This window comes from Sturnira hondurensis, unplaced genomic scaffold (assembly GCF_014824575.4).
Source record: "Sturnira hondurensis isolate 20B ecotype Veracruz unplaced genomic scaffold, ASM1482457v3 Scaffold0002597, whole genome shotgun sequence".
Lineage (NCBI taxonomy): Eukaryota > Metazoa > Chordata > Mammalia > Chiroptera > Phyllostomidae > Sturnira > Sturnira hondurensis.
In genome coordinates, this window is record NW_028075228.1 from 3,898,837 (window position 1) to 3,918,102 (window position 19,266).

Below are 19,266 nucleotides of genomic sequence, written 5' to 3' on the forward strand. Positions count from 1 at the left end.
GAAAGCCTCGATCCTCGCAGGGTCTCAGAGTCGTCAAGTCAACCATCCCAATAGGCCAGGTGTGGTGATCACACGCCTGACACACCCGAATTCGGGGAACTGGCGGTCCTTGAAACAGCTCACCCCAGTTCTGACTGCTAGACATTTCCCCTCTGCTATATATAAACCATTTCCTGAAACTCCCCCACTAGACCCCCATAAAAGTCCCAGAAATGGGCCTTTCAGAAATGGTCACGGCCTTCGTCTCCGTCTTCCTCCCGTCGTGGTTTTGATTCCTCTTGCCACATGGGTTTCTGTCCTCCGCATGGGCTCCAGTTGGCCGATTCCTCTATCCTCAAGGCCAGAACTGGGGGTATCAGCCAGGGATTAATGGCACAGAGTAAGCTCCGAAAGCCACAGGGGCCATTGGAAGGCCTGAGCTTAAAGGTAATTTCCCTTCTCTGCGAAGGGCAGGCATTTAGTCCAAATGGGCAGAGTCAGGCCAGCAGGGGACAGGGAGCAGCCACGGCCCAGATGGCCACCCCAGAAGAGCGAGCGACTCTCCCCAGCCTGAGATGCCAGATGGCCACTGGTCTCTTCTCCTAGAGGTAAGAGGGGGTCGCTGGGAGCCTTGCAGGGGCTCCCTCACGGGGCCCGGAGGGGAAGCAGCCTGGTCCAGGGCTGCCTCCAGAGGCCTGGTGGGAGCCCGCCCTTTGTCCTATCTGTCGGTCGGTAACATCGCCTCCTCTGTGCCAGCCTTATGGCAAGCACTCTTCTCTACTTCTTCTCCTGAATTTTTAAAACTGTATATTTTCTTATGGCGGAAGTCGTATACACTCCTGGGATATTTTTTATAGAAAGATGGCAGAAGATTACACTGGAGAAAGAGGTGGTGGAGCTGCTTCCTCCCACCCCCACCCCCACCCCCACCAAACCACGGTTCAGTGTGGGTCGCTCCAATTTAAATCAAATGAGATATTGAAATTCAATGGCATGTAGAAAAGAAAGTTCATTTTCTTCTCACCATTGGCTGCCAGCGCCCGGGGGAACGTGGTATTCATCTGTTGCACAATTCATTTGCTTGGAGAGTGGAGCCCGCTGCCAAGGAGAGAATTTCCAAGCATTCAGTTTTGTCTCTAGGCTGCGAGGGAGCTGTGACCCCCTTCACTCCCCAGTGGAGGCTGCCAGGCCTTCCGGGGAGGTGACCTGCACTCTGGGGTCCCAGGGCAGCTGGAAAGCAGATCTAAGATTGGGAAGTCCCCCTTCTGCATGCACCACCCCCAACCCTGCTGAATATTTTTCCAGCTGGGAGATTAAAGATGAGGCTGCCGGTGGCCAAGTCCTCAGCAGCATTGAATAAGTTGATTGGACTGGGTGTGTGTGGGGGGCCCCCTAAAGTCAGTGGGTGGCGCTTTGGTCTTCCAGACAGGCCTGTCCCTGCTGAGGAGGGGCCGGGCACCCAGCTGTCTGCAGCCAGACCAGGCACCGCCTGCATCTCCCAGGATTAATGCAGGCCCGGAGCACTGGGGGGCCACTTGGCACCTGACTTGGCTTGGAAAATGATTTTCAATCTCCAGGAAAGGAAATAGACAGAGCACTGATTAGAGGCAGCATACAGACGGGGGTCAAAGTGCTAGTCTTGAGCCTGGCTGGCTGAGCCAGGATCCCGGGTCCACCACTTACTAACCAGTAATGCTGGGCAACTTCACCTCTCTGCCTCAGTGTCTTCATCTGTAAAGTGGGGATAAGGATGCCTCCCTTTTGTTTGTTGTCATTAAATCAGTTCACTTGTATCTGGGGCATGGTAAGCACTCAATAAACATTCCGGGCGGTTGGTGATTGAGGGCTTTTATTACCAGATGCTGGTCGTGAAAAAAATAGCCAGATTTTTGCCCCATGTCAACTCAGGCACATAGCACTATTGTCCCATCTTTCAGATGTGAAAACTGAAGCCAGAAAGCGTGAGCGACTCACTCAAGGCCGTTCATTAATTCATGTTTTTAATTCAGAGAAGTTGTAACTTTTTAGTATGAAATTGTTCCAGTATAGGAAGGTACAAAGGATACCTTAACATGCACTTATAACGTATTTGCTGACGTTTTGAAGAGAGAAAATGCTGAGACGATACCTGCTTTATCCTCCTCTCCCATCCTATCTTTTTCTTTCTTCTTCCTAGAATCAAACACTCATCTGCAGCTCTCTCAGAGAGCTCTATGGTGTTTTATGCCCATTTATAAACTGCTGTGTCTTTCTTAAAATGTTCAGATTGATGTCACACCTTACAGTTTTGCTTTCCTCCCACTCAGTAAGCTTTTGAGTATTTCCCACGCGGGTGTCATAGATCCAGTTTTTTCGTGTTGGCTGTTGTGTGGTTTTCCACTGGAGGAGTAGACCACAATAATATGCCACAGATTGTCCATTCATTCTTCTGACAAAGAGAACATTTCCGAGTTCTAACTTTGACCCAAGATGCTACAGTGAACACCCTCCTGCCACTGCCTCATGGTCACAAGTGCACAGGTTCCTGGGAGACACAGATCCATGAGTGGGGTGGCTGGGAGGCGGGGGACGAGCTTCTCCAGCTGTTGTCAAGTTGCCCCCCAGGAGTGTCCCACTTCCACTTTATGGGCAGGGAGAGTTCCCAGCTCTCCAGCCAGGACCAGCATCCCCTTGTGGTTAATTCAGTAAATGCTTGCCAGCAAGGGCAGCCCGCCAGGCCCTGCGCCGGGTTACCAAGTGACAAAGGCGGGCCCAGGAGCCCTGTCTCCAGAGCCCACATGGGAGATTCTGCAGGCCTTCTCGCTCTGGCCCCCTCTGGCACTTACCAAGCTGTGATTTACATAATTGGCCGTTTATAGGTTGCCCCCCCATACAAGGCAATGACCCTCTCCAGTAGGGGGTCTGGGTGGTCCTATGTTTTGTATCTCTAGATCTACGCTGTCTGGCATGCCAGCTGACAGCCGCATTTGGCTCCAGGGACTTGAAATGTGGCTTGTTGAGATGCACTCTTACTGTGAAAAGTACACAGCACCCTTGGAAGACTGAGTATGAAAAGGAAGAATGTAACTGATCTTATTAACAAATTTTATATTGACTATATGCTGAAATGATACCTTTAGGATTACGTGAACTATGTTATTGAAATGAATTCCATCCGTTTCTTTTTACTTTTTCAATAAGGATACTAGGAAATTATACATGGCCCTCATGAGTCAGATCAGACTTGAGTTGGCACCCTACACCGTGCCAGGCTGGTGCTATGCGGCAGGTGCCCAAGGAAAGTTGAATGAATAAGCAAATGAATGATCTGATGCTTGTGAACAGGAGGACCCCTTGTGTCTGAGTCCCCTCTGGCTCCACCCCTTGACATTCTCAGGCAGTGCAGAGAGGCTGGTCCCTTGCATAACAACCCTGGCACCACGGCCCCTCCCTCCCTTCCTCTGCCCCAGAGGGAGGGAGGGAGTGTGCCATGGGAGCCTGATGGCAGTGGAGGGAAGATACTGTCTGTCGGGCCATTCCCCTCCCCAGTGGGCCTCATAGAAAGCCCCACATATACCAGGGAAAAGATGTCCTTCGAGGTCCAGCGAGCACCCTCAGCCCCCTCCCAGCCCAGGCACGTGACCCCCTTCAACCCTGCTGGCACTGTCCCCGTATGTTCAAAGCCCATGGGAGGTCAGGCCACGCTGCAGAGGGATGTGAGCCGGCTGCTCTGAGGAAGAACGCCAACGGTGCTCACCCCCCACCCCTGGGCCCAGCGCCCAGGCCCTGCTCCCCATGGCACTGGCTTTGATGCCTTGCAAAAGGTTAACTTTGAAGCTGCCAGTCGGGCCCCTGAGCCAGGCGAGGCTTGAAAAGAAGAGCTCCGAGGCCTCTAGCCCGCGGCCTCCTGCAGAGCGGCCCCCGAGCAGATGGTCTGAATGGTCTGGGCATTGGCCTGTCTCCAAAGACCTGCAGAAACCTTACCCATTTGTCATCTTGGGGAGCAATGGATTTCGCCTTCGGTTCCTGATCACCAAATCCTACCCCTTGAGGCACAGTGGTTAAACATACTTTCGTGGGGTTTACGTGGGAGATGTTTGACTGCAGCATTTATCCTTTCCTCGATGACAAATGCTGACCATTCATTACAAGGCTGGACTGTTGAATGGAGACGTAGTTGGGTGCTATTGAACACTGAGGACTGTCCCTTCATCCCTGAAATGACTCTACTAAGCTGAGCTGTAAAAGCCGAGCTTATTCAGGTAGATTATTCAGGTAGAGGTAGAGGTAGAGGTAGCTTGGTAAAAGCCGAGCTTATTCAGGTAGACTTAAAGTGAGGGCAGAGGTTTGAGCCAGGTCTTGCATCTGAGCTCTGGGTGGTCTTTGGCACAGGGCTTTGGGGCGTGGACAGGCGAGGACCCCCAACACGCTCTCGAATAAATGGCATTACTGCCCTTATGAGAACACATGGGTTGTATGAACAAGAATGCCCATCAAAAGCAACAGCTCCCTACACATCACAAAGGATCGACTGTTTTGTCTTCAAGATGGTTCCTGGGTCTGCTATTTCCCTGCATTTGGCACAATCTAAATAAACTCAACAAGGCCAACTCACCCAAGGGCTTCAGGAGGCACAGAGACAGGAGCCAACCGTGATCACTCCTGCCCCCGCCACATCCCACTGCCTCCCGCCCTGCCCCTCGGGAACTCTCCCTCGCTGCACAGCCCTGCCTCCACCCCTATCCTGACGGCCTCCAAGTCTCCTGCCTCGGGAGGTCCTAGCCCCAGAGCCCTGCCGACATGAAAACTCCCACCCAAACCCACCGTTAAACACCAATGATTTTGAAACATTTTAAAAAATAATCCTTTTTTTTAAAAGATGTTATTTGTTTATTTTAGAGAGACAGGAAGAGAGGGAGAAAAATATCGATCGGTTGCTTGTGCCCCAGATGGGGACTGAACCCACAACCCAGGCATGTGCCCTGACTGGGAATCGAACCCGTGACTTCTCCGTTTGCAGGCTGGCGCTCAGTCCACTGAGCTACACCAGCCAGGGCTTAAAAAATAACTCTTATCATTTTTCATTTAAAATTATCTGGCTAGTAAGTAACTTCTTCAATTTAATGTTGGCTTTGAGTGCTCAGCAATCCTGCACACTCAGGAGAACGCTTAGGAAGGAAGCTAAACCACAAAGTGTTTTCAAAGGTACCGAAACTTTTGTGAAGACTGAATTTAACAACTAATAACATGTCAATGTCTTAAGTAAACTTTTGTTAGTTTCTATTTTGTAGGTTTCCCTATATTTTAGAACCCATGGGTTTTTTGTTTTGTTTTGTTTTTATCATTTAACTTTTGAACGGGGTAATCTATTCTCTTGATTCAAGTTTCAAAAGATACAAGGGAACGAGGGGATGAAGTCCCCCAGGGCCTCTGCCCCAGCCCCCATGCCCTCCCCCGCAGGCAGCCGGTGTCTGGTGGAGCCCTCCAGAGACACTTTATGCTTATGCGTAAGCAAGGGCGCAGCCCGGTTCTTCTGCCTTTTCACTGAAAGGGTTGAACATTTGTACACTCTCTGCACCTTATTCTATTTTTCACTTGGCGATCTTTCTGTATTAGGTTATAAAGAGCTGTCATTCTTTCTTATGGTCGCAGAACAATCTTTTCTGCTTCCATTGTTTTTCTTTGCAACTCTCATACAATTTTATAGGCTCCTAGAGAGGCCACAGAGCCAGGCACCATCTACCCCGGGGAGCAGCATCCACCCCCACCCCCTCCAGATCACCGGCCGGAGCAGAGTGGAGCCAGCTTCCCAGCATGCCTCTCCATCTGGCCACTCCCCTGCTGAAAATGCCTCAGTGACCAGCTGCAGCCATTGTCACGGAGCCCAAACTCCTGAACACTGTCCCAGGAGCCCACCGGTCTGGCCACCTCCGACCTCTGGCCGAGGCTCACACTCTTAGCTCCTCATTTTCTCGGCTCCTCACCAGGCTCCGTCGAAGCCTTCAAGGCAAGACGGCCCTGCTCCACTCTCATCCTACCACCTTCTTTCAGGGGCACCTTCTTGCCTTGTCTGTGAACTCTGCCATCTGCCTCTGCCCCTGAACTTTGCTTCTGCAACCCCCATGATGCTACCCATCAATATGTCAGGGCTCTCTGCCTGCTGGCCTGCAGACCCCAGGGAGCAGGGTCTTGCCTGTCTGCTCCCCAGACTGCCCGGATCCGACAGAGTGCCAACGCTCAGTAAGGAACGGATGAATGGATGCATGCGCCAGCCCTTCGCCATCAGTGTGGGATGGGGAACATGTGACTTAACTCTGATCCTGCACACACACCCCTGACTCACGAGGCCCCGGCTGCCCACTCTGCCTCTTAGTTGGACTTCCCTCGTCTTTAGTCATCAAGGGTGCTTCCCAAGGCACCTGGGCAGGGCTCCTTTTTTCTCGGTTTCTCCACTTCATCTTCAGTTCTCAGGTGGCTCCTGCTGTTAGTCTTCCTTGGCATCTCCCTGCCTTCTTGCCCTCAGGCTCCTCCCTTCATGGAAGTTCCCCAGCTTCTCTTTCTACTGCAGAGCAAAAGCCCTCAGGCTGCTGGTGGGGTTCATCACCCTAGTTCTCTCCGAATGCCCCAGAGCCTGAGATGCCGCCCTCCCAACCCCCACAGCGGGGGTTGCTCTAGCATCTCTGGTCACGGGGTCACTCCGGTCACTCTGGTGCCCCGCACCTCCCTGGCAGTGAGGGGTGGGGAGGTGTCCCTTCCTCTGCTCTTTGGAAGCATCTGCGTGGCAGATGTTGTTCTCGTTTCACAGCTTAAATGAAGTATGACTCACATACCAGGGAGTTCACCTGTTTTAAGTGAGGCGCGTTTCAGTCATTTTTAGTGAATCCAGAGATCCCTCGACCCATTTACGGTCCCTCCTCACCCCCAGCCCCAGCCCTTGGCAACCGTCAGCCAGCTTTCTGTCTCAACACATTCCATGTCGAGACATGTTCTCGACATTTCACAGACACGGGGTCACACGGTGTGTGCCCTTTCCCGTGCCTGGCTCCTTGCACTGAGCACAATGGTTCTGAGGTGCGACTTTCTGCTCGTGGCCAAGGGTCAGTCCCCGGTGCGTGGCCCGACCACAGCTAGTTTCTCACCCACCAGCTGAGGGACATGGGGACCGTTTCTATTGTCTGAGTGCTGTGAACGCAGCTGCTAGGAACATCCATTTTTATTTCCCCTGGGTCGGCACCTAGATGTGGAAGTGCTGGACGACACGGCAAATGAATGTTTAACTTTCCCGGAATGTGTGGACCGGTGTGTCAGAGTGGCCGCAGCCTGCCACACCCGCAGCCCTCAGGCCAGCGTTCCTCCCCGTCCACGCTGACGGTTTCCTTCCTTTTTGGATTCTAGCCACCCTTGTGCACGTGCAGTGGTAGCTCACTGTGGTTTTCATCTGCATTTCCCTGAAGACCCAGGAGGTTGAGCTTTTTTTTTTTCATGTGCTTCTTGACCATTTGTTTATCTGCTCTGGTGAAATGTCTTCTCTCATCGTTTTTCGTTTTGATCGAATATTTTCATTTAAATTGAAGTTCTTAATTGGGTTACTTACCTCCTTGTGATTGAATTCTGACTTCAGTGTGCATCAGCCCTTTATCAGATAACGCGATTTGCAAATGTGCTCTCCCAGCCTGCGGCTTGGCTTCTCATTTCCTTAATGGTGTCTTTTGAAGTTTTTAATTTTGCTGAAGTGGCCATGGATTCTTGAAGACTTTCCATCGGTTGGCAGATGCTGCTTTTTCTGCTGGGTGCCCAGCCTGGCCTGGCTTTCTTGGGGCCCTTTCTCTCGGTGCCTTCCATACACGGACAGCCCCTGGCTGTGACTGGGGGGGGGGGGGGCCTGCTCCCTGCTCTTGCTGGCTCTCGCTAGCGGCGAAGGGGCAGTGCCATGTGAAAACCCAGGCTCTGCTACCCACTAGCCCAGGGCCTGCAGAAAGCGACAGCACCTCTCTAGGCCTCAGTCACCTCGTCTGTAACGGGTGTGATAGTACCCGCCCCTGAAGGCCATGCAAAGTTAGCACCGAAAACAGGGCCTGGTACCGACTTAGCTCAAATGTGAGCTGGATTTGTCTGATTCTTTCCAAGTTACAGTGAANGGGGGGGGGGGCTGCTCCCTGCTCTTGCTGGCTCTCGCTAGCGGCGAAGGGGCAGTGCCATGTGAAAACCCAGGCTCTGCTACCCACTAGCCCAGGGCCTGCAGCAAGCGACAGCACCTCTCTAGGCCTCAGTCACCTCGTCTGTAACGGGTGTAACAGTACCCGCCCCTGAAGGCCATGCAAAGTTAGCACCGAAAACAGGGCCTGGTACCGACTTAGCTCAAATGTGAGCTGGATTTGTCTGATTCTTTCCAAGTTACAGTGAATTTCCCTCGCTCTTGCTTGGGATCCTCACGGTGGCCTCCTGAGCCGGTGCTCCTCACCCCACTTCAGGCGTGAAGACTGAGACTCAGAAAGTCTGAGCGGTTGGCTCAAGGCCCCACAGCCCCTCAGGGGGTTTGCCAAGGTGCCAGCCCCGGCTGGGGGGACTCCAGCCCAACAGCTGCCCCCCAAAGGCAAAGTGAGACATTCTGTCACCCAGGAAGCTCAGGAAAATACTGTCCCCAACCCACACGGCCCCATGTCAACACTGCTTATTAAACCAGTTTGGTCAGACATTGGGCCTGGGACAAGGGACACAAGGGGCACAGAAAAGAGACATTCATTGCTGCTGCCCCAAGCGGGACCCTTTGCCCCGCCCAGGGAAGGCAGAACTGCTACCACGCAGTATGGTCTGAGCAGGATGGAGGCCTGGGCTTTGAGGGGCAGTGAGCAGGGGCCAGACCCAGCCTGGGGTACAAGCAGGGGGCTTCCCAGCCTCCCCTAGGGCACGAGGCAAGGGCATGGCTCTCAGGTGGCTCTCGAGCAGGCAGGCCCACAATGACCGAGGCGTCCTCGCTGTGTGGCCAACCTGTCCACAGCCCCACCCCCATGCCCCTGGGGCCTGTTTCTTTTTAATTTTTTTTAATTTTTAAATTTTTTAAAAGATTTTATTTATTTTCAGAGAGAGGAGAAGGGAGGGAAACATCGGTGTGTGATTGCCTCTCACACACACCCCTCTGGGGACCTGGCCTGCAATCCAGGCCCGTGCCTTGACTGGGAATCAAACTGGCACTCGGGGTTCACCGTCAGCACTCAACCCACTGAGCCACACCAGCCACGGCCTGTGTTTCCTCCTTTAACTTTTTATCCAGGGCGTCTTCAAACACATACAGATAGGGAAGAGCACAACCAAGCCCTACGTACCCATCCCCAACTCCAACAGTGACCGTTGAGGGCCATGCTCATCCCTTCTCCCACCCACTGAATAAATTCCAGGTATCACCTCATTCCATTCCTGTGGCCCCCATTTCCCAAATCCCACAGTGGGAGTGTGGGCACACACATGTACACAGAAGTCCCTCCGGAAAGCGAAGACCACCTTCCACTTGGTTGGTATTGGTGGGCCCTGGTGAGCCTCCAACCTTCCCCTTTTTCTGCCACACAGAAGTGTCCTTGGTCCAGGCCATTTCACTCTCTGAGCCTCAGTTTCCTCACCTGTAAAATGGGACACAGTGCCTGCCGCTGGCAAGCTGGCTGTGGAGAGTGCAGACTGTCGGTGGGTGCACAGCTACACAGAAAAACAAACAAAGACACCACAGGGGGATCAGCCCCAACGTCAGAGGGAGGGGGGAAGAGAATAGGGAGGGGCACACACAGAGCTTCGAGTATCTGTAACGGCAAACCTCTTAAGGAAAAAAATCTCCAGCAAACATGGGAAGTTGTGACCGTTGGGTGGCTGGTGAACATGTAGGTGTAGCTTTTCTCGGGCTCTATGCTTTTTTGAAGATTTGCGTTGGTTCATGAGTCCAACTGCAGCAAATGAAAGTGAAGCTGGAAGAGAGCGGTAACTCAGAACGTGTCTGTGCTCCGCCTGTGGTGCGTGCTTGCCTCAGTTCTCTTGCTGTGTAACAAAACGTCCCAAACTTAGTGGCTTAAAACCCCCATTTTATATTTTCTCCCAATTCCATGGGTTTCTTGGGCTTGGCCAGGTGGTCTGTTGGTAAGGCATGACACCGACTGGGTCTGCTGTCCAACCTGACAAACGCATGGGGCAAATGGGTGGTGCTGGGTGTCAGCCGGGAGCACGGCTGGGCTCTCCCGGTGGTTGTGGGGCGTCTCTCAGCTGGATTCCAAGAGGGAGCCATCCTGAGAGCAATTGTTCTAGGTTGGAGGAAGCAGCGCGGCCAAGGCTCCAGACTTAGTTACCCCTGCTGAGGGGGAAATCCGCCTTGCCTCTCAACAGGGAGCGGAACAAAGAATCTGAAGCCTTCTTTAACCTACTTCTGTGCTTCATAAATGATCGTTGAGTTGTGGAATACAGAGCTGAATTTCGGAGACTTGCCTCAGATAGGGGGCTAACTGCTTCTGGAGCTTGGGGAGTTGTACGTGGAAAGATCTCATCCCTCTTAGCCCTCCATGGCACCCTGTGGGGCCCCTCTGGGCCTGAACACCTCCAAAGCCCAATGTGACTGGGTTGTGTGCCCAGGGCGTGGGGAGGTTGTGCCATGGTGATCTGTAAGACCCACGGCTTCCCAGACTCACACAAGGTCTGCTAGGAGGCCCGTGTGCAGGGGCCCTCACTCCCTGCACCATGGGGGCTCCCAAGCGCTTCTGCTCGAGGCCATCCTGAATGGGATGACTTTCAGTCGGCACTTGAGCCCCACTGAGCCTCAGGGCTGCCCTGATGTCCTTCCGGGCGCCTAAAGACACCTGCTGGCCAGTGACATCTCAGCCCTGACCTTCTCTTTGCATCCACTGGCCCCCTCCTGGTGTGGCATCATCCCTCTCCTCACCTCAGCTCCCCTCTGACAACTGAGAAGGGGCACAAATGACCGAGGCCATGCAGACAGAACAGCCTCCCGCTGCTTCTGGGCACGGCAGCCTCACAGAGACACTTCTCTGCAGCTCCCTGGGTCAACTCCACTGGTTTGGCATTTGGCAGATGGCTTCCTTTGGGAATGAACAGTGGCACCTGCTTCTTTACTTGGGATGTGCCTGGCCCCCCTGGTCCCCCGGAAACCTTCCGAGGACTTAAGAGTTCTTCATGGGTTCATCCAAACCCCATTTGTTCTGTGAGGAAGTGGGGTGTGCCTGCACTGCGCGGCTCTGTGCCCCGTGGTGGGGGTGGGAACGGCCAGCAGTGCAGACCCGGCCCCTGCCCTCGCAGGCTCACCTGTGAGTGCAGAGGCAGCCCTGCAACAATCACGTCGGAGTCCCACAACAGTCTGCCGTGGCTGATGGGGTCCAGAGAGAGACACTTGCTCAGAGCCACGAAAGAGTTAACTGAGCGAGGGTGGGGAGGGGCCGGGGAGGAAGGGCAGCAGAGGAAGCTGGCCTACAGCCCTGATCCCTCTGTGCCTGTCCCGGGCTGCACCCAGAACTCCCACAGCCAGCATTTCTTCCTGATCAGCCACAAGGCTTCCCCACTCCCCTCAGGGGCTCCCTCTGAGGCCACCTTCTCAAAGGGTCCCCTCTTGTTCATCTTGTCTAAAACTGCAGTTCTCCATTTCTGCCCTTTAGAGCCTCCTCCTGTTTTATTTTTCCTTCTCAGCACCCAGACTCACATATCCATGAGGGGTAAGGGGTTTTGGTGGCCCATTCATTTGCCATATTCTCAGCGCCTAGAACCATGCCAAGCATGCGGACTCTGAAACTCTTGTAGAATCATGCACAGGAAGTTGCTCTCCAAACCGTTACTCCCTGAGGGGAGGGGCAGACTTGTCTAGTTACTTGACTCCTACTTCCTCTGCAGACCAAGGGGTCGTGGGCTAAGGAGAGAAGGCTCTGGGGAACAGCTGTGAGGGGCCGGCTCACACACACACACACACACACACACACACGGCCCTCACCTAGGAATCCCCACCTCCAGCACCTGCCTTCGCCCAAAGCTCCAGGTGATCCTGATCACAGGCAGGTGTGGGGCTACTGCCCCAGCTTATTCTCCCGAGTCTGTGGGTTCAAGGATGCCTCCCCCCTCTTCAATCGCTGCAGCTGCTTCCAAGTGGGTGCTACGGGGTGAGCCCATTGAACTAAACTCTCCTCTCAGTGCCCAGGGGGTCCCCACCTTCAGCTCCCCGTTACCCCCCACCCCAAAACCAAGGCCAAATTCCTCAGGGGACAGGGCACCTCACCTGGCCAAAAACACAATGTCCAAGTGAACTCTCTCTCTCAAACAAAAACCTTTCTTTATATTTCAGAAAATTTCAAACACATAAAAATAGAGAGACTAGTATAATAAACCTCCAGGTGTCCATCCCTTAACTTTAACACTTATCAACATTATTTCATTATTGTTTCTTTTTCTCCACTCCCCCACCCTCATTCTACCTACTTTTTATTTTCCAGAAGTCTGTCGAAACAGATCCAGTCTTCATACTAAATTCAGTCACAAATACGTTTCCACATCTATCACGGAGGAGGGCTTTAAAGACACAGTGATACCACGACCGCATCTGTTAAATCAGTCATCGTGTTTATATTATTTAGTACCCAGACTGGGTTTAATTTTCTGCTACTATTTCACGAATATCTTTTCCGAGTTGCTTTGCCCCAATCAGGACACACACAAGTTTGACACCTGCATTTGCTTGATTTACCTCCTCAGTTTCCGGTCTCGACCGTGGACTCTGACTAGTGTTGAGGTTCTCCATGGGGGTCGCCGAGTACCGTCACCTGTGAATTTTTACAAAACGCCCACACCTAGGCCCCACCTAAAACCATGAGGTCACGACGCCTGGGCGAGCTGGGCCTGGGTGATCGCTTTATTCATTTTTATCGATTTCTGTGTTTAGTTCCCAGTGATCCTGGCAGGCTGCCAGGGCTGGAAACCCCTGGATTATCAACTGGCATGAGGGATTGTGCCTCCGAGGGACAGGTGACAATGTCTTGGAGACATTTTTGGTCATCACGACTTGGGATGAAGGGGCTGAAGCCAGGGATGCTGCTCAACATCCTACAGTGTCCAGGGCAGCCCCCAGGACAGAGTGACCCACTCCCAAATGCCAGAGTACCAGACACTGAGACACTCTGATACTAAAGCACAGACCTTGAGGGGTCCTCAAGGAGGGGAGGCCTGGGGGCGAGGCTGGGGGAGCATATTAACGGGGATTCCTTCCATCCCTTACCTCCGTCCACACAGTACCCAGTTGACCGAAGGAACGCTCCTGGGCCTGCTCTCCTCAGTGCCCCATCCGCAGCCCACCCCCAGCACCCTGTTGCCTCAGGCAGAGGAGGGTTGGGCCAAAGTCTCCTGAGACTGGTGGCTCCTCTCCGCTTGGGGCAGGAGGCTTGAGGCAGAAGAATGCAAGAGTGGGACAGACCACTGTTAATGGGCTAGGTGACCTGTGACGTGTCCGTGCCCAAAGACCCACACCTCAGACAGCTGTCCTGAGCAGGGGGTGACATCAGGGCTCACAGGCAGCCTCTTCACTGGGCTACCCCGGGGGACGGGTAGAGAAGATACTCTGAAGTGTGGGGGAAACGAATGAACCCCCGTCTTCTGCGGAAACAGGGCCCAGAGGCAGGCTGAGCTCACGCCCAACATCCTGCATCCCGCCTGCACGAGGCTGTCCGGGAAAGGCCCTTCCCCATTCCTCTGGGACAAGAACGGGAGTGGCTGTGCCCGCCATCCTGGGCTTCCCCACCTCGGCTACCCCCATCAGGGGAGCAAAAAGGACACAGGCCTCTTGGCAGCCAGCAGCCCACCTTCCCTCCAAGGTTAGGGAGTGGGGACAGGTGGAAGGGCCATCCTGCCCCTAACCCTGCCCCCTTCTGTCCTTCGATCTGGGGAGGACATGATATGTTTTCTGCCCATCATGCTGGACTTGATGTGGTCAGAGGAACCAGAGATCACATCTCTAGGAACGAGTCAAGGGGAGGACACACAGCTCTGATGCTGACATGATTTTTGCCTGAATTCACCAAAGGAGCGTGACTGTCCTGCTCTGTGACTCGGTTTCCCTTTCTAACGCTCCAGAAGGACACAGGACATGGGGTGTTCAAAGCTGGGGTTTGTAAGACGGTGCTGGCATGATAGGCTTGTGACAATGACAGGAAGAACACATGGCAGGGGACGGCTTTCGTTTCTCCAAGCAAGCTGGGTATGTGCCTGCAAAGGCCGCCTGGTAGTGAGTGGGAGCCTCCTAAGAAACCCACGTGGATAAAAGGCCCTGCACCCACACCAAGGGAACTGGGGGATGACTCCCTGCTGGGAGTCATCAAAGCCCTGAAGTCCGTCCGCTCAGCCACCAGAAGGCAACTCCTGACACCCACTCTTGGGCCCACCCCCAAGCGCGTGCTGAGAGGCAAAGGGCCAGGGCCTAACACCACCCTTTTTGATCTTGAGGGCTATCCGAAGCCCCCCAGCTTCCGCCACAAGGCGGGGGGCGGGGTTTATGGCTTATGTCACCCCAGGGCCCAGAGCAGGGGCGTGGGGCTGTGGATAGAGATGGGGCAGCCTCCCACTTTTCCCCTTACCTCTCCGCAGCCAGGGGGTGGGGTTCACTCTGGCACGGACACCCGGTATGGGGGAAGGTTGCACCCCTTTTCACCACCCAAGGCTGGGATGAACGGCCACCGAAAGCTTGGTATCTGAGCAGGGGCGCACAGTGGGGAGCCTCCACTGGACCGCGGCCCAAACTTTCGTCCGGTTCCCCCAGGATCCAGCGAGAGCAAACTGAGGCAAGCGGGGCGTGGCGGGGAGTCCGGGATGCCGGAGACGCAAGCGGGCGCGCCCCAGTCATCCTCCCTAGGGAGGCGACGGGCGAGCCAGCTCCGCCGGGTGCCGCCCCAGCTCTGGGCCGGTGCAATCCGGCGCCCGCGGGCTGGGCGGGGCTGCAGTCAGCACCGCCTCAAGGAGTCGGGAAGGGGCGGTTGGAGGCGGGCGCGCGCGGCGGCGGTCCGGACCGTGGGCCGGGGCAAAACGGCCCCCAGCGCACTGTCGGGCCTGGGCCATGACCCACGCTGCTCTCTCTTGCAGGCTGGTTGCCGCGGCCACCCGAGCCCGGCTGCCGCCGCGGCCACTATCGCCCGGGCGGGCCCCGCACGCCCCGGGCACGGCTCGGCAGTGAGCCCACCAGGAAGCGGTGAGTGCTCTGCGCCCTGCGCGTCCCGGTGCCCGTCCGGCGCTACCCACCCTACCCCACCCACCCCTTCCAGTAGACGCTGCTCTTCCCGGGCTGCAGCCCCGCTCACTGGCATCCACGCCCCTCAAGCTGCGGCCGCTGGACAGGCTTGCTCCGGGGAGGGTAAGGGACCACCGCGACGGTAGGGGGACCCTTTCGGGCCCGGTAATCTCCCGAACTTCTCGCAGACTTTTCTGCGGAGAAGCGATTTTGGGGAAAGTTGGGCCCCTTCTGGTCGTGTTGCAACTTGCACCGAGCGGGTGGGGGTGTGTCCCTGCCCGCGGAACCTCTGCCCCCCACTCTTCACCTGACACTCTGCTCTGTCACGAGTTCCTTGGGAAGGGACCAAACCGTCATTCCTCAAAGCTGGAAAGGAGCCCGGACAGGGTGGGGGCAGGAGGCCTCGAGAGGAACCATTTCCCCTCTATCGAGTACTTCAAAATATATTATTTATGAACTGCCTCACTTAGGGGCCCCCTTGGCTTCCAGGGCATCAAAGTGGGTTTGCAACCGCAAAGGGCGACCAGTGTGAACGCACGCGCGACTTCTGGCCCGCTGAGCTCAGCGAAACTGCGGGGAGGCACTCTTTATAAAGGGGGACCCACAGCTCTGCTGGGGTCTGGGGTGGTTGGGACTTCTCTCAGACTGCCCCTGGCTGGCTGTTAGGCCTGATAGAATGGAGAGAAAAGTCTGAGCAACTCTGAATCAGTGAGGAAGAGGGAGGAAGAGGAGTTGAAAGGTAGTGAGGGGGAAGGCACTTAAGAGATAGCAACCTTTGTGGAACAACACCCATCTTACAGATGAGGAGGCTGAGGCTCAGAAGGGCGCACCGGAATGGGCATGCTCTGGCGTTTCTGCCCAGCTCCCAGGAGTGCTTGGGAGCCCCTGTTTGGGGGCGGATTAACTAGAAAGCACCCTCTGGCCCTGACCGGGTGGGTTACTTGGTTAGAGCACTGTCCTCATTTGCCAAGGCTGTGGGTTCGATCCCCAGTCAGGGCACATATAAGAAGCAACCAATGAATGCATAAATAAATGGAACAACAAATTGATGTTTCTCTCTCTCCCCCCCACCCCTAAAATCAATATACAAAATTTAAAAAAATTAAAGGACCTCTTAACATGTCTAGGCTATACCCTCCTTAGGTTCTGTGTCCCCACCCCGGGTACCTCATCCTTGGGATAGGAGGGAGGCCGTGTATTTATGGAAAGACTTAATCCCTCTGCTAGCTTCAAGGAGCTTGGAAGCTCCGATGCCTAATCTCCTCTCCCTGGAAGACCTTCTTTTGGCAGTGGGGCCCCCGAGCCCCAGGTTTAGAGTCCCTCTGGAGACTAGACATGGGAACTCCCTTAAGTGGACAAGAGAGCAGCGGTAGTTCATGTTTACTGAGCACTTGCCCCATGCCAGACCTTGCGCTGAGTCCTGGTGCCCATCTCCTGCATTTTCCCTTTTCTTTTCTTTTCTTTTTTTTTTTAACAATAGTTTTAAATGTTTCTGGTTTTTTTTTAATTTTTAAAAATATTTTATTTATTTATCTTTAGCAAGGAAGGGAAAGAGAGAAGGAGAGAAATATCAATGTATGGTTGCCTCTCACGAGTCCCCTGCTGGGAACTGGCCAGCAACCCAGGCATGTGCCCTGACTGGGAATCGAACTGCGATCCTGTGGTTCGCAGGCCCGTGCTCAATCCACTGAGCTACACCAGCCAGGGCTGCATTTTCCCTTTTCATCCTCTGGCCAAACACTGTTACAGCCCCGTTTTACAGATGAGGACCCAGAGGCTTGTCAAGGTGAAATGACCTAAGGTCACAGGGTGGGTAAGCAGCAAGGCCAGGGCTTGAACTCCAAGCTCTCACAGTGCCTTGCTCTTGAATATAGCAGAGACAAGGCCATACCTCTGAGACCACCAAGTGCAACCCCCTCCCCAGTGAAGAGATCACAGCATAACAGACATGCAGTAATATGTACACATCAGAAGTGCACAGCCACATCGAGAAACAGGTTTTCCTCAGGAAGCCCCTCCTGCCCCTGCAAGCCCCTTCTCCCCTTGGAGCCAGTGGGTGGTTCTGTGTCTCCCATAGGCAGTGCCACATGGTAGTTGCCTTTGACTTGGTGCAAAGAACACAGTAGTTTACTTTAATCTTTGCACCGAAAACCTGCCGGGGGTGAGCCGGCGGGCACTCGCTGCTGTGGGCTGAGCTTTGTGACGTCTGTCTTCAAAGCTGCTGTGAAAACAAATATATGCTTTTCAGTTAACCCTGTGGTTAATTAACCACTCACCTGACTTCTAATAGCATATCCCCGACTTTTCAGTGAACATTTGTATTGACACATAACATGAAAGGTACACACATCATCAGCATCGAGCTGACCACACAGAGGCCCAGAGCAGGAGGACACAGCAAGTCTTTTGCTCAGAGTTACTTGGCCCATCAGTGGGAGGCCGAGGCTAGACTGCAGGTGGCCCGAGATACTGCCTTGTGATAGAGAAGCAGCTTGCTATTTCAGTGGGCACCCTGCCCCTCCTCCCACCCCAGCCCCTTTTCACTTCCTCTGGGGGATTCCCTGTGGGCCCCAAAGCTGCCCTGCCCATCGGAGAGGAGCTCGAGGCCTCTTGCAGGTCCATGGGCTAAAGCCAGGAAGATGCTCATGTTTGCACTTGTGTACCAGGATAGAAGGCATGTTGACGCTTGTAGCATCTGTTCCCAGCACAGCTCCTTTGGCTGGAATTGCAGGAATTCTAATCCTGTGGCAAAAAAGAAAATGCCTTTTCTAAAGAAGGAAGAAAACCAAGATTTGCCATGTGCCCAGTGGGAGCCCAGCATGGCTGGCCCGTTAGTTAGCACCTTCTTCCTTGAGGTTCCTCAGATTCTCCCAGCAGGAGTGCAGCCTGTTTTTGTCTGGTCTGGTGGGTCCACCCTCCTGGGCAAACAGATGCATTCCTCAGCTCTGATTCTTCACCCCTGCCCTTGGTCCTCAAGTGAGGTCTTTGTTAAGGAGGGAAGGTGAGGCACCGAGGTGAGTCATGGCCTCACAGGGTTGTTCTGATTTCATCTGGGAGGCGGCTGTACAGAGACCAAGATCAGCCTGACCCCGCCTTGCACTCACTTTCCCTCTCTGGGCCTCCATGGCCTCATCTGGGAAACCCAGGTATTAGAAACACGACAACCTCTGACAACCTCTGCGTGGGGTTGCCAGATTTAGCAAATGAAAACACGAGATGCTCAGTTACATTTGAATTGCAGATAAATGATGACTAATTTCCAGTGTGAGCGTGCCCCACGCAGCAATTGGACATCCTATGTTTTATCTGGCAACCTTCTTCTACACCCACTTCCAGGTCTAGATTTGCAGTTCGCCCCAGGAAGATTTATCTCGCCCTCTAGACCAACACTCACGATCCACGAAAGTAATAGCTGAGAGGGAAGCAGCAGACCTTGGTGCCAGAATTGTAAAAGCAGGGCCCTCCAGCCGGCGAGTGGTTCTGGTGTCTCCTGCAGGTAGTGCTCCATCTTAATTACTTTTTACTCTGCAAAGAACACGTTCGTTTACTTTTTGCACCGAAAACCTGCAGGCGGTGAGCTAGCACACACTCACCGCTGTGGGCTGGTAGTTTATGGCTTCTATCTTCAAGGCTGCTCTGAAAACAATAGCAGAGGACTTGGCCAAGGGTGCTGGAGACGGTCCTGGTTTTCAGGAAGGCTGTGCGGGTGCAGGGCGGCAGACACCCGCCTGCCTCCCCACCCCGGGAGGAGGGCGGAGCCCTGTGGGAGGAAGTGAGTTTTTGTCGTTGCACCTCTCTGTCGTTGGAGAGGATCCTGTCCTGGCCCTTTGTTGGTGGAGGCTTTTCTGCCTGGGTGCAGGAAAGAACCTGTTCTACTTCAAGCTGTTGTACAAATAATTCATCTGATGTTTTGAAGGGAACATATAAACAGAGCCTGATTCGATTTGAAAGGGAGGTTTTTCACACTCAGGCAAATGTGTGAAAGAGAGAGTACATGTATACCTAAACCAGCAGTTCTGATGGACCTGACTGAGCTGGTGCCATCTTGCCATGCTAAGGGGCCCCCT

The 19,266-nt window shown here is 54.1% G+C and overlaps 1 protein-coding gene across 2 annotated transcripts in view; it reads left to right on the forward strand.

Moving 5' to 3' along the window:
- The first annotated feature begins 424 nt into the window (after positions 1-424).
- The window catches only part of CLMB (calcimembrin), a 45,411-nt gene continuing 26,569 nt past the window's right edge, over positions 425-19,266 (forward strand). The window contains exon 1 of one of the 2 annotated variants that reach the window (XM_037040248.1): positions 425-587. In XM_037040248.1, coding sequence (XP_036896143.1) covers positions 555-587 — 33 coding nt within the window. In that variant the 5' untranslated portion in view covers positions 425-554. Of the gene's footprint in view, positions 588-14,931; positions 15,161-19,266 lie in introns of those variants that run through there. The other variant, XM_037040249.1, reaches the window with a different exon arrangement.